The 25,451-nt window shown below is 67.2% G+C and overlaps 1 protein-coding gene across 6 annotated transcripts; it reads right to left on the bottom strand.

Moving 5' to 3' along the window:
- Positions 1–388: 388 nt before the first annotated feature.
- APC2 (APC regulator of WNT signaling pathway 2) lies at positions 389–24,177 on the bottom strand. Of its 6 annotated transcripts, none has more exons than XM_023646280.2 (15): positions 24,059–24,177; positions 17,470–17,628; positions 17,204–17,294; positions 16,889–17,069; positions 15,801–15,909; positions 15,583–15,699; positions 14,812–14,889; positions 14,514–14,612; positions 13,549–13,939; positions 12,857–12,952; positions 10,237–10,376; positions 9,867–9,944; positions 9,609–9,725; positions 9,008–9,222; positions 389–7,727 (listed from the first exon to the last, which is right to left on the bottom strand). In XM_023646280.2, exons 1-15 carry the CDS (start codon positions 24,110–24,112, stop codon positions 2,744–2,746), a joined length of 6,909 nt encoding a protein of 2,302 aa, XP_023502048.2. In that variant the 5' UTR covers positions 24,113–24,177; the 3' UTR covers positions 389–2,743. The 6 variants fall into 6 exon arrangements, with proteins under 6 accessions (XP_023502048.2, XP_023502049.2, XP_023502050.2 ...); XM_023646281.2 differs by having other exon boundaries at positions 15,583–15,696; XM_023646282.2 differs by lacking the exon at positions 24,059–24,177 and adding an exon at positions 20,457–20,678.
- Between the last annotated feature and the right edge of the window lie 1,274 nt (positions 24,178–25,451).

Genomic DNA, 25,451 nt, shown 5'->3' with positions numbered 1-25,451 from the left:
GACATCGTGCCCCCCAGGACGGGCGCGGGTCTGTCTGGTTCACGTCGGGGGGCAGGACCGAACTGTTGGCTGTGGGATCCGTCAGATGGGGCCCCAGCCTGGGCTCCCGAGAGAGAGGACGAGCTGTCGGCCTCCCGCCCTGACCTTCCCCTGCGGGGCCCCGTCCCCCAGTGCCGTCCTGAGGCTCAGGGTCCCACCCATGGACCTGCCCTCAGGCGTCCCCTCAAAGCTACATCACTGGTTTCTGTGCTGCTGGTGGGAGCGGGGCTCTGGGGTCAGCACAGGGACCTGGGGCCGAGCTGCCTGGGGTGGGAGGTCCCTGCAGAGCCCCCCGCAGAGCCCACCTCAGGGCCCCACCCGGTCCCCCCATTTGCAGCCAGAGCGGGAGCGCAATGGGACAGCTCAGTTTATTGAAGGCGCACGTGAGCCGGCGCCAGCCGCCGCCCGCGGACAATGGCTTTACACATAGTGGGGCGGCCGACGGGGCTGTCGCTATTTACACTGTCCTGTAACACTGCGGGCACGGACGCGGGGGGCGGAGGGAACAGACCAGGACAGCCAGGCTCAGGCTGTGGGCGCCGGCTGGGTGACAGACGGGCAGTGGGGGAGGCAATGCTGCGCCCCGAGTTCAGGACCCAGCTGGGGGGTGTCCATCGCCCTTGGGCCGAGGTCACGGGCTGGGGGTGCCAGGTGTCCCCCTTGGGCTGACCCAGGAGTGCTCCGGAGGCCGACGGGTCCCCATGTAGCCCCCATGCCTGTGTGCCCTTGGCGGGTGGCCTGGTGGCCGAGCAGCGTCCAGGGGATCGAGGCTTCATGGAGACGCCCTCCAGGAAGGCGCTCTGCCCAGGGCCCGGGGCGGGGAGGGGCCTCTCTCACAGTCACACCACCGCCCGAGAGGTAGCTCTGGAAGTTCTCCCCACGGCCCACGTGGGGAAACTGAGGCACAGAGCGGCAGGAGCACCACCCAGGGTCTCACAGTGCGTGGCTGCGCCAGGTGAGCTGGTGGTGGGTCTGCCACCACTCCCCGCACCAGGCCATTCCGGGGGCGGCTCGTCCGTGGCGAGTGGGACAGTGGACAGTGCCCGGCAGCCCCCAAATCTGAAAAGCAGCTCAGGAGACCACCCGGTCCCGGCCCGAACAGACGGCGACAGTGACGGGGACCGGCTGAGATGCGGCCGTCTGCGGTGCCTGCCCGGCCGCTGGGTCCACTGTGGCGCTCTGGCCGCCCTGGCGTCCATGCTGCGGGACGGGCGGCTCGGGGGTGCCAGGCAGCGGGACACTCGTGTCGGCAGCAGCACGCTGTCCGTGGGCGCTCGGGGTCCGCTGAGTGAGGAGAGTCCCACCAGGGACACACTTCTGCTCTCAGGGCAGCTCCTTCCATGCGGGTGGGGCAAAGGGAGGGACAGTGGGGGACATGGCGGGACATGGGCTCCTTCAGCTCCTTCCCCCGACTCAGCCCCGCCTCCCCTCCTCCCAGAGAGGGGGGTGAGCTGGCCGGGGGTCTCCTCCCACGGTCTCGGCCTCGGCAGGTCTGCAGCGGGGCTGTGATGGCAGCTCCACCGCCCGGAGCAGCTGCTCCCGGAACCGGATCCGCAGGAAAGAGGTCGCTGGCTCTTCCTGCAGGAGGGCGCCCTCGGCCGAGACCCAGCACGAGCACCCGGGTCCCCCAGCGGAGCCCGGGCCACACACACACCAGCAGGGGAGAGGGGAGGGGGGAGGGCAGGAGAGGGGGTCTTCCCAGCGGCTGCCCCAGCCTCGTGGTCCCCGTCCATCTCGCCGCTGCTTCTGGACCTGGCTCTCGGGGCTCCAGGCCCCAAACCTCCTCCCAGGCACGGGTTCCACCCGTCCCCAGCTGTGCTGTCCCAGAGGGGAGGAGCGAGCGGCATGGGCCTGGCAGGGAGCCGCAGAGCCCAGTGCTCCGTGGTCGCCAAGGAAAGAAACAGACAGGAAGGACCATCCATGGGGAAGTCCCCGTCCCTCTGCACGGGCGGAGGGAGAGGCCAGGGCCCGGTCTCTGCGCCCGGGGGCTCCCTGACTCTCCTCGGCCTCCTGCCCACCAGGCCAGTTCTGACTCCACTCAGCAGGGGTCCCTCCTGGGCCACCAGCAGGGACATGGGGTGGCCACCTCTCATCGTCCACACACCAGGCTCTCCCTGTTCCTTCCTGCGGGCGCGGGAGGGGCCAGGCTGCTCTGCCCTCCCTGCTCTCTGTCCCCGGCTCCCTGAATGCACCCTTGGAGGTGGGGCTGTCCTTCTGCCGGGCGCAGCCGCCCCCCTCCCCCGGCTCCCCCGCTGGGGCTGAGGAGGCAGACAGACCCGCAAAGCGGTCATTAACAAATTACCCGGCCGCCGCTGTAATTGCCGGCTTCCTCCAGGCTCTGGCAGGCGCTCCATGGTGCCACCCTCCCCAGCCCCGGCCCCCACCTCGGGCGGGCGCTGTCACCTCCCTCTGCCTCCCCAGAGGGAAGGCCGTGCTGAGGCCTGGGCCCGAGGGGCTGAGGGTGGTCTCTGCGTGGGGCCGGCTGGGGCAGGCGCCCACCTGGGCCTCCCTGGCTGGGACTCGAGGTCCAGCCCACGGCCCCCTGTCCCTCCGGAGCCCCCGTGGCACAGAAGCAAGCATCTGCGGGTGAGATGGGAGGCCCATGCGAGCTGGGGAGGGTGCTCGGGTGGGCGCTGGGACCACCCTCGGGGCCGCCCGATGGCCGCAGGGCCAAAGAGGATGTTCTGGAAGGCCGACCAGGCCACTATTCCAGGAGGCTGGCGGGGTCGGCGGCCGGTGCCTTCTCCACGGCCGAGTCAGTGGGGGCCACCACCATGGGGCTGGGCACGTAGTTGAAGGGCGGCACGCGGGCCGAGCGGCTGGGGGAGCCGTGCCGGCTGGCGGGGAAGCCCCCTGCGGCCACCACCAGGCCCTCGTGGACGAAGGTGGCGGCGGCGGGCGCCTTGGCAGGGGTGGGCCCGTCCACGTCGCTGCCGAGCAGGGAGATGGGGCCGCTGGCCGGAACCTGGGGGGGCTCCCTGCTCTCCAGGCTCGGGGACGTGCTGGAGTTGGTCTTGGTGGCCACGAAGTCCTCCGTCTGGACCACGGCGTCGCTGGTCTTGCGCTGTGGGGGGCCGCCCGGACCCTCCTCGGGTGAGGCGCCCCTCAGCGGCAGGGCAGTGGCGGGCAGCGTGCTCCGCAGGATGTGCGGGACGTCCTCGTCCCGGATGCGACGCCATGTGGTGCCTGGTGCGGCCACCCTGGGCAGTGGCCGGGCCTCGCCGTCGCTGCTGCGGCGGGTGGCGTCGGCCGTGGGTGCGGGGGCCGCGCCGTCGGGCCTGCGGGCCACGCTGATGTGTGGCAGCGAGGCGTAGCGCTTGACCGTCTCGGGCCGGGCGGCCGGCGTGCGCACGGGCAGGCGCGACGGGCTCTCGGAGCTGGTGCGCCGCGGCGGTCGCTCTCCGGGGCCGGGCCGGGCTGCAGGGAGCCGATGGGGGCCCGGGGCCTGCCTCGGGGCTGCCCGCAGCTCGTCGCAGCGCGAGGAGCAGAGGAAGACGGCGGGCAGCGCGGGCCGGCCGCGGCGGGGCGAGCCGCCCTGGGAGGCGGGGATGGTGGCGGAGGTGGAGGCGGAGGTGGCTGGTTCTGCGCGGCGGCGGCGCGGCAGGCCCGGCGACTCCTTGATGAACGTCAGCTGCCGCCGGAAGCCCGAGCGGTCGGAGGACTCGCTGCCGCTGGAGCGGGCCGAGGCCACGCGCACCAGGCCCAGGCGGCCCCCTCGGGCGCCCGGCCCCCCTTCGGCCCCTGCCCGGCCCCTGGGGCCCGGCTCCAGCGCTGCCCTGGCCAGGGGCGGCGGCCCCCGCCGGGCGGGCCTCTGCATGAATGGGATGCGCACGGGCGACTTCTGCGTCTTGTGCTGCTTGGCCAGCAGGGCCCGCGCCGGCGTCTTGGGCAGTGCTGAGGACCCGGGGCCGGGCAGGGGCCCCGTAGCCTGGGTGGCGGGGGGTGACCTCCTGGGCAGGGGCTGGGAGGCAGGGGAGGTCTGGGAGGAGCTGGACGAGGGGGTCTTGGCGAGGCGTGCGGGTGGTGTGGCGCTCCTCTGCGGCGGGCTCAGCGCCACCAATTCCGAGATCTTGCCCGGCCGGTGCAGGCTCCGAGACCGCGGCTGCCCCAGCCCGGGGGCTTTGGTGGGGGCTGCCGGCTGCGCGGGGCTGGGGGGTCCCATCTTCCTGGGTGCAGCACGGGGGCTGGGGGCGGCCTTTGGGGGGGCCCGGGGGGCTGGGCTGGGCACGTAGATCACCGTCCGGCCCCGGAGCACAGCCGGCACCCCAGGCACAGTCTTCTGAGCGCCTCGTGGCTTCTCCGGGCCGCAGGATGAGCGGGGCCCGCTGCCGCGCTGGGCCAGGGCCGCATCCCGTTTCTCTGGCCGCACCCCACTGCCGGCCTGGCCTTCCGCCCGTGGCCGGGGCCCCTTCCTGTGCGGGGAGGGCTGCAGGGTGGAGCCCACTGAGAGCCCCGACATGAAGGACAGGATGGAGTCAGACTCAGACGAGGCCTCGCTGGTGGCCGCTGCCGCTGCCGCCTGGTGCAGCCACGTGACGATGGAGTTGGCGCCCTCCTGGATGGCGCGCCACTCGACGCTGTCCAGGTCTGAGGCGTGATCTGAGCCCGCTGCCTCCTCGCCGCGCTCCTGGGCCCCGTCTGCCGGCCGCTCGTCCGGCTGGGCGGCTTGGGGCTTGCGTCGCCGCGGGGCTGGTGCCTGGGGTCGGCGCCTGGGCAGGGCTGAGCCGATGCCGCGCCGCAGCAGCTCCGCCTGGGCCCTCGGGCTGGGGGAGCCGGCGAGCCCGCCGCCCGGGCCGGGGTCCTTGGTGACGGCCACCTCGCGGGCTCGGGGCCGGCTCGCTGCTGGCGCTGGGGGCTCGGGCTCGCCCAGGGAGCTCGCGGACGAACTCAGGGAGCAGCGCGGCGGCGTCTCGTCGGCGATGAGGCTGGGCTGGGCCCGGGCGGGCGGCGCAGGCTTGGGCACAGGCTTGGGCACGGCCTGCGCCTCCTTCCTGCCCGCTGGACGCTCCCTCTTCACCGCCCGGGGGATGGCGGACGGCCGCCGCGGGGTGGCCGCCGCCCTGGACGGCTCCTCGTCCGAGTCGTCGCCGTAGAAGCAGTAGACGGCCTCCTCGGTGGGCGTCGTGAGACACAGCGACTGCAGGGCGCCGTCCCCACGCGCCCGGCCCGCGTGGGAGCCATCCCCGTCTGTGTGGGCGCTCGGGGGCCGGCGGAGGGGCAGCTCCAGCCCAGTCCGGCTCCTGCTCGCGCCCCGGGCCTGCTCCCAGCTCCGGCCTGCGCCCCCCGCCCTGTGCCGGTGCCCGACCACCTGCCTGGCAGGGACCGCACGGCCCGCGGGCTTCTGCCTGTCCGCACGCCCGCCGGGCGCGTCCCTGGGGGGCCCCTGCAGCGTCTCGTCGCTGAGCGAGGCGGTGCTGGAGAAGTTGGCCTGCGTGCCCTCGGCCGAGTCAGTGCACGAGTCGTCCTCGCGGGCCGGGGCGGGCACCAGCATGTAGACGGGCACCGGCAGCGCGCGGCGGCCGGGCACCAGCGCCGAGGCCACCTTGCGGAGCCGGGCGGGCACGGCCGCGCCCAGGCACTCTCGCAGCAGCTCCAGCTCCTGCTCAGCGGCCGTCGGCCCCTCGAGGCGGCCAGCGGCCTCGTCCCGCCGACGGTGCCCGGCGAAGTGCAGGCCGGGGCCTCCGCCACCCCCGCCGCCCCGCTCGGGGCAGGCCGGCGGCAGCAGCCGCAGCTCCACGTCCTTCTGCACGTAGTGCTCGTGCAGGGCGAGCGCGCTGAGGCTGGAGGCGCACGAGAAGTTCTCGTCCGGCTTCTCCACGGTGAAGCGCACGCTGCCCGCGTCCAGCTCGGAGGGCAGGCGGCAGCGCTCGCGGCAGTCGGCGATGTCCAGGAACCGCTTCACGTAGCTCTCCCACTGCAGGCTGAACTGCGTGCTCTCGCGCTCGCCCGGGGGCGCGGGCGCCGGCGGCGGCGTCTTGCTGCGGCTCGGCGGCATGGTCTGCCCGGGGCTGTCGGGCAGCTCGCTGGGGCTGACCGTGCCGCTGCCCAGCCCGCTGCACGGGTCGCTGGGGATGGAGCTGGCAATGGACGGGCTCTCGAAGCTGCCCAGCGAGCTCACCGAGCTGCAGCGGCTCAGCACCAGCGGCGTCTCCTGCACGCAGTTCTCCGAGGAGCTGGACGGCGTGGCGTCCTCCACCCCCAGGCCCCGGCCCCGCCGCGGCGCCGGGATGGCCATGGGCAGGGAGGCGGCCCCCGGCCCCCGCCAGGCCCCGTCCAGCGCCGCCTCGCTGGGGCCCGCCTCCTCCAGCCCCTCCAGGGACGAGTCACTGTCGTCCAGGTCCCCGGCCTCGCTGGGCCCCGGGCGGCCGGCCGAGGACAGCGAGGACAGGGAGCTGCAGCGGGACAGGCAGAGCGCAGCCGCCTCCGCCCCCAGCTTCTCCGGCACCTTGCTCAGGGCCTCTGCGGGCAGCCAGGCCTGCTTCCGGGACCCTGCACCTGGCGGCCCGGAGCCCGCCCTGCCCGCGCCCTCGAGCAGCGGCACGTGCTGGTAGGTGGGCGACAGCTTGATGGTGCGCACGCGGGCGTCGGCGGCCGCGGCGTCCTGGGCTGCCGGCTCGGGCTGGGCCCCCGGCGGGTCAAGGTCAAGGCGGCTGGGCCGCGCCTGAGTGCACGGGGGCCCCTCGCGGTACTCGGCCAGCGCGGCCAGCTGACAGGGCCGCGTGTGCTCACGGGGACCCGGCCCGTCGCCGGTGCTGCCGCTGTTGAGGCTGTCGTTGGAGAGGCTGGCGTGGGCCGCCTTGAGCCGCAGCAGCGGGTGAGCCCGGCTGCCCGCCTCCCGCCGCCCGCCGTCGGGCCCCCGGCAGGGCGAGCAGGACTGGGCGCGGCCCTCCCGAGGCGCCTCCTGCCCAGGGTCCCCGGAGCTGAGGCTGAAGCTGTCGTCGGATGAGGTGTGCAGGGCCGAGATGTCCTCCACCAGCCGGTCGATCCGCGCCACCGCCAGCGCCAGCTTGGCCTTGGCCCTGGCCGCCACGGCCGCCTCACCGCCGGCCTCCTTCTCGGCCTCCGGGGCGCCGCGGCGGGCGGGCGGGGCGCGGGCCAGCGCCTGGCCCTGCAGGAAGGGGCTGCCCAGGAAGAGGGACAGCACGGCGGGGCTGGCCGGCTCGGCGGTGGCGGCCGCGGCGGCCAGGGAGGGCGCGTCGTCGTCGTCGAAGCAGCCGGAGTCCGAGGCGTAGTCGCGGGCCAGCCCGTCCAGGTGGCGCAGCGGCGGCAGCGGCTTCTTGGCGGCGGCCTCGGCCTCTGGCGGGCCCTGCGCCTCCAGGCGGTCGAGCGCCTGGGCCAGGTGGCGCGCGTCCAGCTCGGCCTCGAGCGCGCGCTGCTTGCGCACGTACAGGCTGGGCGCGCAGGCGCCCGGGGACACGGCGGCGGCGGCCGCCTGGTACTTGGCGGGCCGGTGGGCCAGCAGGTTGCGCAGGGCCGCGGCGCTGCCCATGGCGATCATCTTGTGCTTGGAGTGCACCAGGTTGCGCAGCATGCCCACCGCGCCCAGGTCCCACAGCAGCTCCTGGTCGCGCGCGCTGCGGGCCGACAGGTTCCAGAGCGTGCCGCACGCGTTGCTCACGATGGTCAGGCTGTGCGACGTGAGGTGCTGCAGCAGCGTCTGCAGGCAGTGGTGGTCCCGCAGCACCTGCCTGAGGGCACGCCGTCAGCGAGGCCGCCCGCGTGGGCACCCCCCACCCGGGCCCCGAGCCCCGCCCCCATCCCCGCCCCCCACCCGGTCCCCATCCCCCCCATCCCCGCCCCCACCCCCAAGACCGGGGGCAGCGAGGGCAACCCAAGGCTCCCAGGGAAAGCCAGTTTCAGAAGAGAGGAGTCCACGTACAGCATAAGTATATCCCACATACTGAATGGGGGAGACTTGCACTAAATTTTTATGCACTGAATCAAGCAAAATATTTATTAAATAATCCTACTAATAAATTGAGCATGTCTAACTTTTGAAATAAGGCTTGCTTTGAGTAGATCTCGTTTTAGCACAGGTGTAGCTCGTGTGATATTTGGGATATACTTATACTAAAGGCAGGTTTTATTTTGTTTTTAAAAATGCTAAGTAGTATTTGTTAATTGTTAGCGCTGTTTAATAAATAAATGTTTTATTTATTTCAATAAATAAAGTCCTTAGCACAAATATATATGATGCAATATATGCAATATACTTATAAATATAAATGTAATGTATTTTCGTATGTCAGAAGCATTACTCGTTATTTAGTAAATATTATTTATTAACTAATACATAATGTTATCTAGTAAATAGTTGTTTTAATAAAGAATAAGTATACTTTATTAATATTACTTAGCAAATATTTTAATAAAGAAGAAGTATTATTATTAGAAAACAATGTTTTTATTTATTTATTTATTTATATTTTGTGTGTATGTGAGGAAGATTGGCCCTGAGCTAACATCTGTGTCAGTCTTTCTCTATTTTATTTTTTTGGTGAGGAAGATTGGCCCCGAGCTAACATCTGTGCCAATCATCTTCTTTTTTATTTTATTTTTTTATTATTATTGTTTTTGGTGAGGAAGATTTGCCCTGAGCTAAGATCTGTTCCCATCCACCTCCATTTTATGTGGGACCCGGCCTCAGCATGGCTTGATGAGTGCTGTGTAGGTCCTCGCTCAGGATCCAGACCTGCAAACCCCAGGCTGCCAAAGTGGACTGCACGAACTTAACCGCTACGCCACTGGCCCAGCCCCCACGTATTTTCATTTTAATAAGTTAAAGTTTAGTGTAAGTACATCCCACGCAACATTTGGGATACACTTATACTAAGACAATTACTCCCAGGGGACAAATCGGGGACATCCACGTGCAGGAGGACCACCGAGTGGACCGGCCGGCCCTGGCCCCAGCCCGCACCTGAGTGTCCATACCCCATGCCCTCTGCGCCCGTGACCAGGGGCCGACCTGTAGTCCTCGCGGGTGGCGATGAGGCTGGACACGTTGCGCAGGATGCCGCCGCCGCTCTCCATGATGGCCAGCGAGCTGCTCTGGCACTTGTAGGTCAGCGTGCTCACCAGGAAGCCCAGGGCGCCGTCCACCTGGCAGATGGCCGCCTTGTTCTCCGTGCTGTGCGCCGAGAGGTTCCACAGGGCGCTGAGCACGCTCTTCAGGGTGGACTCCTGGGCACGGGTGAGGGGAGGGGGTCAGCGGTGAGGCCCAGGCAGCGGCCCCCCCCAGCCCTCTCAGGCGAGGTGCCAACAGAGGCCAGAAGGCAAGGCACCAGATACATCGTCTGATCAAAGTAAAAAGTGATGAAATTGCCCCTCACGAGGTCTTAGGGTTGCCAGGGTGGAAGCCCCAGGCCTGCGTGAAGCCACACCACCTGCTTAGCTGTACGTGCTTGGCTTGATTTCCTCCCAAGACAGAGAACTCACCACCTGTCATGAGTGTCTCCCCGCCCTGTGACTTGCACTAAACAGCCGGGGCGGCTCCCTCTTCCCTGGGCCTGGGGCTGCTTCCCCCTCCCCCCTCCCCTCCCCCCTCCCCCGCTCCACCCCCGGCCCACCTTGGTGGCTCTCAGGACACACTGCATCAGGGCCGTCATGCTGCCGACCTCCCTCAGCACCTTCTTGCTGTTGATGTCAGCCCGCCAGGAGAGGTTGCGCAGGATGCTGGACACCACCTGGGCAGGCGGAGGGCAGATGACGTGGACCGGGGCTTGGGCTCCCGAGGTGGCCCCACACCCCTGCCCTCGACCCCCCGCGTGTGGCAGGGCTGCAGAGACTCGGGGGGAGACGCCATCACAGGTCCCCCAGCCCCGTACCTGGTGGAGCTCCTCACTCTCGGACGCCAGCTGGGCCACGATGGCCTCCATGCAGCCCCGGCGCGCGCACAGTGCGGCCTGCAGGTGACACGGGAGCCACACCATGGTGGGCGGGGCCAGGGCACGAGGGCGGCCCCCCCACCTTCCGGCTCTGTCCCGCAGTAACTGAGCACCCACTGTGTGCTGGAGCCGGAGCCTCATCTTTGCCCCGCAGGGGAGGGAGCACAGTCACCCTGCTGCTCAGATGAGGAAACTGAGGCTCGGACAGCAGACACCCAGCCTCCCAGCCCTCAGGCCATTCCGAGCTGGGATGAGGTGGAGCGAGGCTCTGCCCGGGGGAGCGCCAAGCCCGCCCGCCCGCCCCGGGCACCTTGTTGGCGACGTCCCCAAAGGTGAGATTGGTGAGGGTCATGCCGGCGTATCGGCGCAGGGCGAGGTTGAGTGGGTCCCGGGTCATCCCGTGCATCTCGTAGTCGACCTGCAGCAACTCCGCCACGGCCTGCAGCCCGCCTGCGGGGACACGGGAGAGCGCTAGGCTGGGGGCGGGCGGGCGCCCCCGAGACCCCTCCCACCTTCCTCCCGGCCTCTCCCCTCATGCCTCCTCCCCCGCATCCCGCCCCCCATCTGCCCCCTCAAGTCCACCTTTGAGGCCCAACTCCGAGGATACCTCCTCCAGGCAGCCTGCCCGCACGGTCTCCTGGACACCCTCTGACCTCCCCACCTGCCTCCTTGCAGCCCTCAGCCTCGCTTCAGGCTTCCTCCAGCTACCGGGCCTTTGCACGAGCCGTTCCCTCTGTCTGGGATGTTCTTTCCTGTTCTTTGCCCAGGTTCCTGGCTCCCCTTCTGCTCCCAGCTCAAGAGTCACTTCCTCAAGGAGACCCCCTGACAGCCCAACGAGAACCGCGCCCCCCAAAACCAGCAGACCGCGAGCTGCTGCAGGCAGGGCCGGGCGGGCTGTGCCCTCGGGCTCCTGGCCGATGACTGTGACACACACAGTTCTCCCCCCCAGGAAGCTAGGAGACTTTACAAGACAGTGAAGGAACGCGGGGAATGGCCAGCGTGAGGAGGGAGAGAACCTGCCCCCTGAACACGGGGAGCCCTTCTCTCTCTTCACTTAGCAAAGACCACAGAGGCCATGCGGGCCTTCTCGGGGCTGGGCCGGTCCAGCACGTGTGCTGATGGGCACGCCAGTGTGGGGAAGGGACTTAGCAACCCGTGTCCAAAAACTTCCTAAGGAAACCTGCACAGCATGTTCCCAGCAGCCTGGGTCACAGCAGCTGAAGGGTGGAAGCAACCTGAGTGTCCACGGATGGGTGACGGATCCACACACATGTCCACCCACACGGTGGAATATTACGCAGCCGTGAAAAGGAGGGAGGCCCTGACACAGCTGCACGTGGACAGACCTGAACACACGACGCTCAGGGAGAGAAGCAGACACAGAAGGCCATGTGGTATGTGATCCCATTGGTGTGAAACGTCCAGAACAGGCAGATCCACAGACAGAGAGCGGGCTCGTGGGGGCCAGGGGTTGGGGAGGGGGTGGGAGTGACGCTGATGGGGACGGGGCTTCAGTTTGAGAAGATGAGAAAGTTCTGGGGACGGATGGAGGGGATGGTTGCACAACAGCGTGAACGTGCTTCATGCCAGTGAGCTGTGCACTTCAAATGGTTAAGATGGTAAATTTTATGTTATATATATTTTACCATGATTAAAAACTTTTTAACACATTATTGGCAGTTTTAGGCGGAAGATTCGAAGGCCTTCAAGCTTCCTAAGGTGGAAACTCGGCTCCTGGGGCCCCCGGGAAGGAAGAACATACAAGAGGGCGGGAGGTCTGGGAGCTGGAGTGCGCGGGCCTGACACGGAACCAGGGACAGCCCAGCCGGGGGGTCCTCACAGACACGAGTGCTGTGCAGGCGTTTGGGTCTCGGGACCCCTGTACACTGAGCATTTTTCGAGGACCCCAAAGAGTTCTCATTCATGTGGGCCGGAGCCCTCCATATTTACCACCCTAGAAATGAAAGTGGTTTTAAACCCCAGGGTCCCGAAGGCCCCAGTGAATGCACGTGCACTGGAGAAACAGGAGACTGAAAAAGGCAGAGCCTGCCCTCCAGTTACGCTCAACGCACCCGTGACCTTGTGGACCTCTTAGAAGGGCGTCTGGAACCCCCAGGGTTCCCTGGGCCGCACTTTGGGAACCGCTGTTTTATAACATGAAAGTGATATAAATTCATAGTGTGAATGTTTAAGGTCGGAGGGGATGCAATGACAGCCGAAATGTTCCTTTCCTGCCCCGCGTCGTCCGGCGGGAAGCGCGGCCCAGGAGCCGTCCTTTTTCTCCTGTGTCTACACCGCAGCCTCAGCACGCGTTGTGCAGCCCAGCGACGCCTTGGGAGCTTAAGTGGTTGCATAATGTGCCCCTCATTTAACCAGTCCCCTCCTGTTGGACACTTAGGTTGTTTCCAGAATTGGGCATTTTATTTGGGTTGGTTGCTGCCTCCCCCGTTTTTCTGTGGGTACCAGCTGGGGGAGGAAAGACTCAAAAGGGCCCTTTTGTAAGTGCCCGTGTGGCCAAACGCCCCTCCGGAAAGGCTGCCCCAATGGCGCTCTCCCTCGGCAGCCAGACCACAGGGGACCTCACAGAACCTTGGAGGGTTTGACCATCTGTTGGGTGAGAAGTGCTCTCTCAGTTTGTAATAATTCGAGGAAAACTGAGCAGATGGATATGGATTTTGGCCATTGGTATTTCCTTGGTCCACGTTCCGATGACTTTATATGGAAAAAGAGATGTCGTCAGGCTCCCAAAGCTGGAACTGTGCAAGGTCACCCCTCCCCCAAACCACCCAATAGGTCCCATTCCGTGGATTAAGCTGGCTTGTTTGCCTGCCTGTCCCTGGAGCCCCAGGACCATCTGGGCTGAAAGCCTGCTCTGGGCCTCGGGGCCAAATCGGGGGGCAACTCACGGAGGAGACGAGGGGGACACTCACCCAGCTCGTTCATGGCCCGGCGATACTCCTCATCGAAGGACAGCTTCATCACGGCACACGTGGCCTGGCAGATCTGCGGCTCGATGGGGACGGGGGCTGTGGGCAAGGGGACGGGGTCAGAGCCCTCCCACTCCAGGAATGTCCCTGGGGGGTCCCTGCCCCTCCCTGCCTCCTTCACCTTGCAGGCCTGCAAAGACCTCAGAGCTTTGCAAACGGCGCATGCTGGGCACGCGGGGGGCCCTCCAGACCAGCCGGCCTCCTGCACCAATCTCTCTGAAATGACTAGGGGGGGCCTGCCTCACTCCGGGTGCGAAGGGAGGCGAGGCTGTGCCTGGGGCTCAGCATCTTTAGGGGGTACCTTTGTCATCGGTTAACTTTGCAGTCAGCTGCAAAAACTAGGAATCTCAAAGTTTGCGCCCAGTTTCTTGTGTTACCCACATCCATCCACGCGCTTAGTCACTGTTTCTTGAGCACCTGCCCTGCATCAGGCACAACCAGGGTCGCCCATGGCTATCTCTCTGCCCATCTGTCCGGACAAGGTCCCCATAAGGCCTCAGCCGGCACGTGGCACAGACAAGGTGCACAGCAAAGGCCGGTGGCCGCTGTTACTGATGCCAATGTCGCCCTCTCTCCCGGGAAGCCCAGGCTGTGTGCCCATTGCACGGAGGTGGCTGGCGAGGCCGCGCACTCACCGCCGCCGGCGCCGCCCCCCTCGGGCCCGCCGTCCCGGGCCTGCAGCCAGTCCCAGCAGGTCTCGCAGTAGGCGCGGATCTGCTCCAGCACGTGCAGGACGCGCATCTCCTTGCGCGCCAGGCCCTGGTCAGGCTGCGAGAAGACGATGTTGTGCAGCGCCGCGTTGGCGCGCATGCGCGCGTCCTTGGCTCCCGGTGCCCCGGGGTTCCCGTTACGACCCCCAGGCCCGGCCTCGGTGCCGTGCAGGATCTGCAGCAGCAGCGGCAGGCAGCCCGAGCGGCGCATGGCCACACAGCTCTCGGGAGAGCTGGACATGGCGAGCAGCGTGCGTGCCGTGTCCTCCTGGTCGCGCGTCGCCAGCATGGATAGCAGCCAGAAGACCACCTCCACCTGCGAGGGGCGGGGATGGAGTCAGGGTGCGGAACCCCACCGGGCTCACGGGGCCCCAACCAGCCCTCCTACCCTCCCCAGCCAGGGGCACCCACACCCCTGGTGATCCCCCTAAACGCTGTGGGAGTCCTGTGCCCCCAGCCCAGGAGAATTACCTTCTCACCCCCACTGCCCTCACCATGCATCCCCTCAGGGGCAACCACACACATCGGAGGAGACGGTTGGGGGGATCGGTCACTGCGGAGATGCCCCCAGCCCATCAAGGCCAAATGCCCACCCCACTGGCTTCATCCTAGGGGCGGGCCCTCGTCTCAGTCTAGACTGCCTCCCAGACATACAGACCCGTGTCCCCAACCACCTCGCCAGGCCCCAGACCGCGTGCTGGCCCCATAAGCCTCCCCAGGAGCCCCTCCCCAGGTGGCCCTCCCACACCTGGGGACGCTGGATGGAGGCATGGGGAGGGAGGGGGCTCCACAAGCGGCAGGGGTGCAGGGCCCACCTCACTGCACATCCCAACCCAGCTGGCCGCTCCCACCCCTGCCGCTCAGCGCCCCCCACCTGGACTCCCTCTCACCTTGCTGTTGCCCGGCTGAGGGGCACCATCCTCAGGGTGCGTGGGGACCTCAGTCTCCGTGTCCTCGTCCAGTGGCATCGACTTCACCGCCAGCAGGGCCTGTGGGGAGAATGCCATACTTGGGGGTTCTGCCTGAGAACACCCCACCAAGTGCCCAGGCTGCTGATACCAGCCACACTCCCCTGACCATGTGGTGGGGGCTGCAGACGGCTGCCTGCACCCTGGGTAGGGCTCTGGGGGTCCCCCCTGCCTGGGGACGCCACACCCCCTAGGGCCCTGGCCCCGCCCCTTCTGGTACCTGGGGCTCCGTCTGCTGCACCCGGTCCTGCGCAGACAGCAATTCCTTGTCGATCTGCTCCAGGCGCGAAGCACGGATCTGCAAGGGAGCAACGCGCATGCGAGGGCTGACCCCGCCCCTGGCTCTGACTCCGCCCATCCTTTATATGGCCCCACCCACTTTCAGGACCCCGCCCCACCCTTCTAGGTCCATCTACTCCCTGACTTTGCCCCGCCCCCACTAGGCCCCACCTACTTCTTTACTTGGCCCCGCCCCATCCTTCCAGACCCGCCCACTCCTTGTCTTGCTCCGCCCACCGCCCTGAGTCAACGCCCAGGGCTGGTTCAGACTCGGCCCCGCCCACTGTCCCCCTAGCTCTGCCCTTCGCCTCCTCTGGCTCCACCCACAAACGGCTCTCGCTCTGACTCCGCCTCTTGAGCCAGACCCCGCCCACAGCAGTCTCTGTGCTCTGATTCGCCCTCAGATAAATAACTCCACCCATTGCCCCAGACTCCGCCCACAGCAGTCTGTGCTCTGATTCGCCCACAGGAAGATAACTCCACCCATTACCCCAGACCCCGCCCACAGCAGTCTCTGCACTCTGATTCGCCCACAGGCAAATAACTCCACCCATTACCCCAGACCCCGCCCACAGCAGTCTCTGCACTCTGATTCGCCCACAGGCAAATAACTCCACCCATTACCCGAGACCCCGCCCACAGCAGTCTCTGCGCTCTGATTCGCCCCCCAGCCCCACGGCCCCGCCCCCGCGCCGGCCCCGCCCCGCCGCACCTGCGCCCGCTGCACCATCTCGTCCGAGGTGCCGAAGCGCTCCTCCATCAGCGAGCGGATGTGCTGGGCCTCGAACTCCAGCTGCTGCCGGATCAGGTCCATCTGCATCGAGAACTGCTGGGAGAGGCGGGCGGGCCGCGGTGAGGGGGCGCCCGGCTTGGGGCCTCCCCGCCGCTCCCGGGCACGGCCGACCGCCCCCGGCTCCCCCGTGCGCTCACCGTCTCCACGTGCGGGAGCTCGTCCAGGCGCTTGGACAGGCCCTGCAGCTGCGAGTAATACCAGAGCTTCTCCTTCTCCTCCTTCTCAATCTCATTCAACAGGAAGCACCTGGGGGTGGGGGGCGCAGGTCGGTGGGGGCGGGCTCCCAGAGGGGCACCATCAATGTGCGGTGTTAACTTTTATTTTTGTAATCACTTGTTGGGCGCTTACGGTGTGGCAAGTTTAATAGACAGTGTGGCAAAGTCTCACCCACGGCGCTCCCGGCGGCACTGGGGTGGGGGTGGGGCCAGGATAAATCGGGTGGGGTGCAGAAAATTAATTAAAAGGAGAAAAGATAATGCCTTTGTAAATTCTGGTCCTTGGAGAAAGATTCTGGGGGGGGGCGGAAATGTTCGGACCAACACCTCTCCCACACTTGCTAATACTCTCCCTCTACCCTACGCAAATGCAAGCTTCAGGCTCAGATTGCTCCAGGTGCAACAGACTGTCCCTTCTGAACAACTCTGTGGGGAGGCACTGCTATTCCCATCTTACAGAACAGAAGGTTGAGGCTGGGAGGGGTCAGGGGACTTGCTTGAGGTCACACAGCAGAGCATGAACTTAACTCCAGGCCACTCTGGAACTGCCCCATCTGACCCCCACACAACCAGGCCGAGCTGAGCTGGGGGCCCGGACCCTGCCTCCTTCTGCTGGCCCCGGGCCCAGATTTCTTGGGCTGCAGCCCTCTCTCCACAAAGGCCGCCTTGAGCCCCTCCGGCTCCAGGCCTGGCTGTGAGCCCTGGCACTGGACACAGCCCTGTCCCTGGTGACGCCTGAGTGTCGGGGACCCCTGGGGACGTCTCCCAGGAGCCTTCCACTGTCCTGGGAATGCCCCGCTCGTCTTTGTCCTCCAGCTGAGGTCAGCAGGGCCAGGAAACCAGGCCAAGGAGCCACTGGGAGCCGCGCGGGCAGGGCGTGGCTCACGAGGTGTGGGTGGGGCTGGCTCAGTGGGCGGAGCATATGCCAGTGGGCCAATCAGAGGCGGAGTCTGGCGGGGGCGGAGCTACGTGACAGCCGCCCCGGGGTGGTCAGGTTCCCGCGGTCTCACCGTTCTCGGTCCAGTTCCTCCAGCAGCCGGATGGTGGCCCGGCTCAGCTCCCCAAAGCTGTCCTTAGAGGGCCCGGAGCCGTGTACTGGGCTTCCCTCGGGGGTCTGGGCAGCGGGCTCGGGGCCCAGGGCTGGGGGCTGGAACTTGAGGTTGTACAGGCTAGTGATGTCCATCTGCAGGGCTGGGTGGGCGGGGAGGGAGAGGGCGAGGTCAGCACCCCACCCTGGCCCTCCTCCTCCCAGCTCCCTTTGGGGGTTGGAGGGGGGCCAGCGGTTGCCCCAGTGTGCAGAGGGGGCCCCCAGGCCGGCCCCTCACCTTTCAGCTGCTCCAGCACCTCTGTCTGGCCCGAGGACACCAGCACTCGGGCCTCCTGCTCCAGCTTGCCCTGCAAACGCTTCAGGACCTCCTGCAGGTGAAGGCGGGAGAGAGAGCCGGCGCATCGGCCGCCACCCTGGGCTGCCTGGGGGGCCACTCCACCCACCGGATGCCCCAGGCCCTGCCTGCCCATCTCTGGGTCCAGTGCCTTGGTGTTTGTCCCTGTGACCTCAGCCCATGTCCTCCGCCCCAGCCCCCACCCCCACCTTCATGCCAGACGTCTCCGTCTCCAGCTTGGACAGGTGGCTCGAGTTGTCCCGCAGCTCCTGCCTCAGGTGACTGTTCTCGGCCTTCAAGGCCTCCACCTGCCGCACCAGCTGCTCGTAGGGCGCCACGGAGCTCGTCATCTTCAGCTCCTGCAGCGTCTGGGGCCACAGGGTCAGAGGGTTCACCTGAGGGTCTGGGGAGGGGGTAGCCCCTGACCTAAGCCCCAGCCCTCACACCCAACCCTGGGGGTGATCACAGGCAGGAGTGGCTGGTGTGGACCGCTGCAGGCAGAACAGTGCTGGCTCAGGGAATCCGGGGGACAGACGGCGTGGCAGATGGAGTGACAGGCATAGGTAGGGACGACGGGAGACAGAGGACGGGAGACAGAGGGGCAGAGCCGTCCGATGGGTGTTCAGACACACAGATGGCCCAAATGCCCAAGTGACCAACAGACAGACACAGACAGACATCTGCCCTCACCGCCAGGCTCCCAGACACGCGTGCTGACAGGCTGCCATACAGTCAAACAGACAGACAGACAAACCCCTGACGGTCTAAATCAGCACATGAACTGGCCAGCCCAATGCCACCAGGCTCACAGACACACTCACAGCCAGAGAGAGAGAGACAGGCAGACAGACGGACGGATGGACAGCCAAGGCCCTCCCCTGCAGAAGCGCAGCTGCCCGGAGGCAGGGTGGACAGGCCGCCAGCTGGCCCGGCCGACGGACAATAAGAATGCCATGAAGGCTCCAAGGAAGCAATGGACAGGCTGATGGCGGAGCCGCCCGCAGCTGGACAGTGGGACAGATGGACCCAAGCTCACCACTGTCACCCTAGGGGTCGGGAACCCCGACGCCCTGCAGCCCCCACATCCCCTCCGTCAGCAGCTGGACCGGAGTAGCTACCTGTGTGGCCTGGCGCCCCTGCCGTCAGCCCTCTGCAAACCCCTGCGGCCCCCGGCACCCCATGCACCATCCCCCGGGCTCGGCCACCGCCGTCTGCTTCTTTGTGTGTCTGCCTGTCCTTTCTCGATCAGGCCAGCCTCCTCCCTCTGTCCAGCTGGCCAGCGCCTCCTCCTTCGGCTTGGCTCTCCCGCCAGAGCCGTCTAGCCCCCCCCCGGCCCCCCTTCCCTCTTTGTTCCCTTCCCATCAGCGCTCACCCCCTCCCTCCGCCTTTGTCTGAGGCGCACCAATGGCAGCCCATCCCCTCCGCCACCTCCTCCCCAGGAGCCCCCTCCCCAAATCAGCCAGCACCCCCATGCCCATGGGAGGCAGGTGGAGGGCACCTGCTCCTGCCCCCTCCCTTCCCCACCTGGCCACACTCATTCATTCATCTGCTTATTTATTCTCCTGTCTCTCCTACCCGCAGAAGCCCCCCCCCCCAACAACCCTCGGGCACAGTTGGGTCTGGAGTAGGGGTGAGGGGCTTGGCCCCAGGTGGGGGATGGGGTCAGGCCACCCTAACCCACTCGGAGGACATACTGCATGCCTGGCCCTGTCATCTGACCTCCTTGTCACATTTCTGAGTCGCAGGGGCCACCATTAGGCTGTTCCCAGAGGGAGAAATTGAGGCCAGGGGGCAGATGAGGCGTGCTTGGAACCCAGACACTGCCCCCAGGAAGTGCTCTGAAATCCAGGGTGCACTGGAGGCGCGTGGACCCACCCCCTCTGCAGGCGTCGGCTGGTGCGTCTGAGGAATGGGGAGAACTCGGTCTGCCAGCCCAGTGTCATGGGCTGACGTGAGGGCCCGGTGGGACTGTGGTCACGGTGCAAACCACAGGTTCCAAGGCAGACACGACGGCAGAATGGGAGACAGCGTGTTGAGGGGGGCAGGCTGGCCGCCTGGGGACCACAGCCTGAACCTCCCACCCCATACGGATCCCGCCCAAGGCTTAGTTGGGGGTCACAGCTGGGGATCAGGCCCGGGATTGTGACCAGATCCCTGGGGTCTGGCTGGAGCCCTGTGTCCTGGCTGAGGCCACCATACTGTGCCCAACCAGGGGAGGCACGAGGAGAAGCGCCAACTACCTGGGTATCCCTCCTACTCCCTGAACCCAGACCCCAGAGCCCTGCCCCGGGCTGCCCAAGCCCCTCCCCGCAGGCCACCCTCACGGGCTCTTATGCAATGGCCCAGGCCAAGCCGGGGACACCTTCACCCCCCCACATCCAGTGGTCACTCCTGCATCCCCATCAGACTGAGCTTGGCAGCAGGCGCCCCACCAGGTGTCCCCTCATCCCCGCCTGGGTCCCCAACTCCACACTCCCACCAGCCCCTCAAGCTCTGCCCAGCTGAACCCTCCCTCCCCCAGCTCCCCACACTCCTGCCACTTTGAAAGTCACTGGTCGGAGTCCATCTCTCGCCTGCTCCGATACTGCCTGTGGCTCCCCAGCGCCCTCAGCGTAAGACGCAATCCTCCACACACCCCCTGCCTCCCCGCCTCCCGGCAACTCCTCCTCCAGCCCTTTGACACGCAGTTCTGCCAGGAGCACCTTTCCTGACACCTGCCATCCCTCCGGTGGTGCAGCTTCCTCCGGGAAGCCCTCCTGCCTGCCCCTCACCCCAGGCTGCATCAGGGGCCTCCCTGAGAGCTCGCCATCACCGACAGGAAAGCACCAATAGCTGGGGGTTCGACTGATTGAGTAGTGAGTGGACGCATTTCAGGGGAGGCAGGCACAGGCGTGGCCCATGGGGGCCTTTCCCTTTCCTCTAATCCAATGGACACCCAGAGAGGCACAGCACCAGCCTCCAAGACACACAGCAGGCCTGCCCGCAGACCCTGGGGGCTCCGGGTGTTGAAGCCTGTAAGTGGGTGTGTGCGGGGGATGGCTGCAGCGCCGCAGACGTCCACCTCCCTGGGACTCAGTTTCCCCCTGGGGCTCCACCCGGGAGAAACAGAGGCTCCAGAGTGTGTTGGGATGGAGACCCCCGGCAGAGGCAGCGGCCGCGCCCCCTGCCCTCCCCCCAGGGAAGCGCGCCCGCTTACTTTATCTCCCTCGGGCTGGGCTGGCGGGGGCGCCGTGGGCCTGGGTCCTCCTCCCTCGGCGCAGCTCCGCGGGCCCCGCCCAGATCCCGGCCCTCCTGGGCCGGGGCGGCTGCGGGGCTTGGGCTCCGGGGCTCCGGTGTGTCACGGGCACGGGCGGGGGGCTCTGGGGCGGACAAAGCCCAGTCCGGGCCTGGCCAGGCGGCGCCGCGGCTCCAGGCGCTGGGCGAGACCACCGCGAGCGGGGGAGGATGCGGGGATGCGGGATGCAGACGCAGCGGCCAATGGCGGCGCGGGAAGACGGGCTGGTGCCATGGCAACAGCCAATGGCGGCCCGGGGCGGGGACCGGCGGCGGCTGTGGGGCGTCGGGGCCTCCGCGCGGGTCCAGGGGCTGCGTGTGCAGGGGGGTGACCCCCACCACGGGAAGGGGGCGCCCCGAGGACCACGACCCCGTGTCCCCCACCCCATTCTGAGGTGGAATGGCCTCTTAGAATCTCCCGCGGCTGGATCCGCAGAATTTGAGAGTAAAATATCCAGTTCTGGGTGTTACATCAGAATCTTAGGGGAGGGGGGAGGGAAGCTCCCGGGGAGCGGCAGGAAGCCCCTCCCCACGGATCTGTCCGGCCTTGTGCGGATGGGTCAGGGCGGGATAGCACTCGGGATGCAGGCTGGACCTTCCAGGGTCCTGGCTGGCATAGGGGGCGGGGGGGTGGGGTGGGGACGAGTGTGGGGGATGGGCAGCACAGTGGGAGCTCCCGGGACTCTGCATTTCTCCCTATTTCTCCCTGTCTCCCTGGCAGAGCGTCAGCTCCTTCTTGGGCATCTGCCTTGATTCTGCATCCTCTCCACGTTCCTCTGTCCCTCGGCCTCTCAATCTCTGTCACCCTGTGTCTCTGTCCCTCCTCGCACCCCTAATTCACCCTCACAGGGGGAAGTCAGAGGAGGGAAGGGCCTGGGGTCCCAAGAGTACGGGTCCCCAGCTGTCTCAGATTCTCGATGGGTCCCCCGAGGCCACTTGAGGGTTTAACACCCAGAGCCCACACCTGCAGCTGTGGCTCAGACTTTCCTGTTGCCGACAGGTGCACTCGTGCGTGCAGGATGGAGAAAGAGGTGCTGGGGCCAGGGGACGCGGGTTTGGGGCCTGCCTCTGTCCTATCTTGGGGCGGGGGCCAGGGCAAATTGTTCCCTGTGAGACCCTCAGTTTGCTCCTCTATAAAATGGGGAGGTGGCTGCAGCCTTTGTGAGGGCTGGTGCGACGAAGGACAGGAGGGGCAGCCCAGGGCCCGGGGACCACACTATTTCATGCTGGGTCTGCTGCAGGAGGCCTCGTGTCCCGGTCAGCAAAGCTGGGGGCCCCAAGAGGACTCAGGCCTGACTGTCCGGGAGCCTCCAGAGCGGGACACAGCCGTCCCCAGCCAGTGGGGCTCAGAGAGGAGGTGCAACGGGCAGGGGGGCTCTTTCAGGAGCTAGGATGGCTGCACTGAGAAGGGGACACCCGTGCTGGGCCTCTTCAGGATGAATAAGAGTTGGCCACGGGATCAAGGCGGAGGGAGCAGCTTGTACAAGGCCTGGAGCCGTGAGAGAGCAGCGCCCACTCAGGGGTGTGGGCTTCTGGTGGGGCCGAGGAGTACAGCGGGCAGTGGGGCTGGACCGGGGGGTTAGGAGGAGACATGAGGCTGAGCTGACCACGGGAGAGCAGGGCAGACTGGGCAAGGCTGGTATGGGGGCGGGGTGAGGCCAGAGCCCAGGGCCCCGGCTTCAGCCCCACCTCGATGTCCCTGTGTGACCTTGGGCATGGCTCTCTCTGGCCTCAGGTTCCAGTTTTGTTCGCTGGGAGGTGGACCCATACCCCATGGAACTAAGTGTCACCTCCCCCTCCCAGTCTCAGATGTCACTCCACCCCACACCCCTCTCAGCCAAACCTGAGAGCTGGCAGTGACTTCGGGGGGGGGGCAATGGCCAGTCCTGTCCTTATACACATGGGGAAACTGAGACTCAGACGAGGGAGCACGTTGCCCCAGTTCACACATGAGCCTCGCCAGGCCCTGGGCCTCCCTTCCTCACCCATCTGGGTGTGGCCGGAGCCTGGAAGGCTGGGGGAACATGGGGGCTGAGACCCCAAGGCCAGATGGCCTTGTCCTCGAGTCTCTGGAACATCACATCCCTGACACCCCCCAAAATCCTTGACCCTGTAAATCTTTGAGCCACAGCCAGACTCAGACATCACTGGAAATTCTAGAACCACAAGAGCCTCGGGAAATCCTACAGCCCCCCAAGACCCCAAGCCCAATCTCCAGGGGGCTGAGACAGCTCCCCCGCCCCATGGCACAGTGCCCAGGCCCAGTGGGGGGCCCCTTCCCGGTCTCCCTCCCTGGTATCTTCTGCATCCTCCACCGCTGCCGGGTTCTGCATGGGAAAGTGGAATCACGGGCTCGCTTCCCCTCATCCTCACCCCAAGACCCTCCCCTCCCTCCCCCGCCCTCCCAGCACGTGGGCGGCCCACTGTAGGGTCACTCAGGATTGTCTTCCGGCCTTCTGAGCCTCACCTCGGGTGTCTGTGCGCCCTTGGTGCCCCGCCCTTCCCCACGGGGCCTCCGCTGTGCCAGGGGCTGGGGGCGGAGTCAGGGGGGCCCCCCACTCGGAGCTGGGTGGGGGCCAGAGGGGAGCAGGAAGGCACCAGGTCGTCTCGCGACCACAGAGATGGGGTGAGGGCTGGGTGACCGGGCAGGGCCCTGACCGGTGAGGAAGGACTGCCACTGGAGGTGGGGGAGGGGTGGGGCGGCCGGTGCAGGCCGCGCCCCCGAATGCCGACCCGAGTGGGTCCCCCGACCACCGTTCTGGGCCTCAGTTTCCCCGGGCTGGGGGGCGGGCGAGCAGCCCCGTCAGCACCGCGGACAGCTCCCTGCGGCCTCTGAGCCGCGTGCCCTGCGGGCGCCTCGGCCCCGCGCTCCGGCTCCGGCCCCGCTCGGGGCGTGACCTTGGGCGCCCCGCGGCACCCCAGCCTCAGTTTCCCCTTACGTAGGGGATGTTACAGCCCCAGGATTCAGACGATTATGGAGGCCAGCACAGCGCTTGGGCCCGGTGGGGTATTATTATGAACGTCAGCCTCAGCGAACGTCGGAGTCGGCCATACGATCGGCGCCCAGAAGGGGAAACTGAGGCCCAGAGAGGTGCAGGGCGTGGCCCGGTCCCCCTACCCGCCTGTGCGGGCCGGAGCCTAGCACGGCGCGCCCCCGCCGCAGCCCCCACCGCCCCAGCCGGTCTCCGCGTCCGCGACATGGGGAGGAGTTCGGGGGTCCCCCTCAGAGGCCGAGGGCCGAGCCTGGCGAGGCCGCGCTTGCGCAGACCGGGGGGAGGGGGTCACCGCGGCGCGGGGGAGGGGCCCCCAGCCCCGCGAGCATCCTGAGGCAGTTTCCCCGGCAACGGTCTCCACGGAGACTGCGCGAGACCCCAGACCCTTGAGCCTCGGTGCGCGTGCCCGTGCGCCCCCCGCCGCCGGGGCCCCCGTTCCCGCGGCCGCACCCTATCCCGGGCGGCGGCTCTCCCGCCCCAGCCGCGCCCAGGGTCGGACCCCTCGCCCGCGGCCGGGACCCCCGCGCCCTACCTGGTCCCCGAAGAAGGCCGAGTGCAGCAGGCTCAGCAGCCCCAGGAGCCCCATGGAGCCGCGGCCGCCTCGGACCAGCCCGCGCCCCGCCCCTCAGCCGCCGCGTGGGGGGGTTGGGGGGGCCCGGGCCGCCCTGCGCCTGCGCGGAGCGAGCGGCGGGGAGGGGTCACACTGCGGGGCCGGGGTGGGGACTCCTCCAGGAGGGAGGCGAGTGAGAGGGGTCTGAGGAACCTCGCAGGGGCGGAGGGAGGGAGTCTCGTAGGACTGAGGACTCTGGGGGGCCGGTGCGAGGAGATCCTTAGAGAGGGCGGTGGGGGAGGGGGACCCGCGTGAGCAGAGAAGGAGGGGGCGAGGGGCTGGGGTCCGACGGGGTTGGGGGGGGTCCCTAGAGAGACGGGGGGGTCCCTGGGGGCGGGGCTCACGCTCTAGGGGCTGGGGGACCCCTGGAGGGGGAGCAAGAGGGGTCGGCTTGGGGGAAGTGAGAACCCGGCGAGGAGGGGTCCCACGGAGAACGGATCTCCGGGAGGGACCGAGGGAGGCGCAGCCCTGCGGCCGTAGTCAGCTGCCCGCTTGACCAGGGTCCCTGCGGAAGCCGGGCACCTCCTCCGAGTCCGCCCGGGCCCGGCTGCGGGCTCAGTTCATTAGTCATTCAGCAAACATTTGCTGCGCTCCTACTGATTGCGGGGCTCTGAGCTGACGCGGGGCATGCAGGGGTCCTGATGGGGTGCCGCCGCACGTAAACAAACATTCAGCCAGTCATTTGACAAACGTTTATAATAAGCACCTACCCTGTGCAACGAACAAAACAGTCAAAACCCCTGCCTGTGGGGAACTGACATGGGGGTGAGGGACCGGAGTCAACGGGGACCATAGGCGGGCTAGAGGTTCGCGCCGAGGGGGCCGCAGGGGGTGGGGGGCGGGGGAGACGCGGCTGGGAAGGGCGCTTGAATAGAGACCCGGGTGGTGACCGCAGTGGGAAGAGGGTCCCTGCAGAGGGAACAGCCAGCGCAAAGCCAGGGCGCAGGAGGCGGTGGACGGGGGGCGCGGCCTCCCGAGGGAGGGACGTGGGGGCCGCGCGGCTGCGGGCGGAGCGGGGACGGCGACTCGGGCTCGCCGCGCCCTCTGGCGGCTGCGGGGCGAACAGCCGAGGCGGCGCCGGGAGACGGGGAGGGGACGGCGGGGGTCCGGGAGGATGCGAGCAGGATGCGGGGATGGGGGAGGGATGATGGGGAGGATGCGGGGAGGATGCGGGGACGGGGGTGGGATGATGGGGAGGATGCGGGCAGGATGCGGGGATAGGGGGTGGGATGATGGGGAGGATGCGGGGATGGGAGGAGGGACGGGGGGAGGGGGGGAGGATGCGGGGATGGGGGAGGGACCGCGCTGGTCCAGG

Source organism: Equus caballus, chromosome 7, assembly GCF_041296265.1.
Source record: "Equus caballus isolate H_3958 breed thoroughbred chromosome 7, TB-T2T, whole genome shotgun sequence".
NCBI lineage: Eukaryota > Metazoa > Chordata > Mammalia > Perissodactyla > Equidae > Equus > Equus caballus.
This window is presented reverse-complemented; position numbering and strand designations above follow the sequence as displayed.

Excerpts from the sequence above, each read along its gene's own strand:
- APC2 (XM_023646280.2), bottom strand. The coding sequence starts at position 24,112 with ATGGGGCTCCTGGGGCTGCTGAGCCTGCTGCACTCGGCCTTCTTCGGG. Across the intron at positions 17,070-17,203 it reads GGTGCTGGAGCAGCTGAAAG|CCCTGCAGATGGACATCACT; the intron begins GTGAGGGGCCGG and ends CCGCCCACCCAG. Across the intron at positions 14,613-14,811 it reads TGCAGCAGACGGAGCCCCAG|GCCCTGCTGGCGGTGAAGTC; the intron begins GTACCAGAAGGG and ends TTCTCCCCACAG.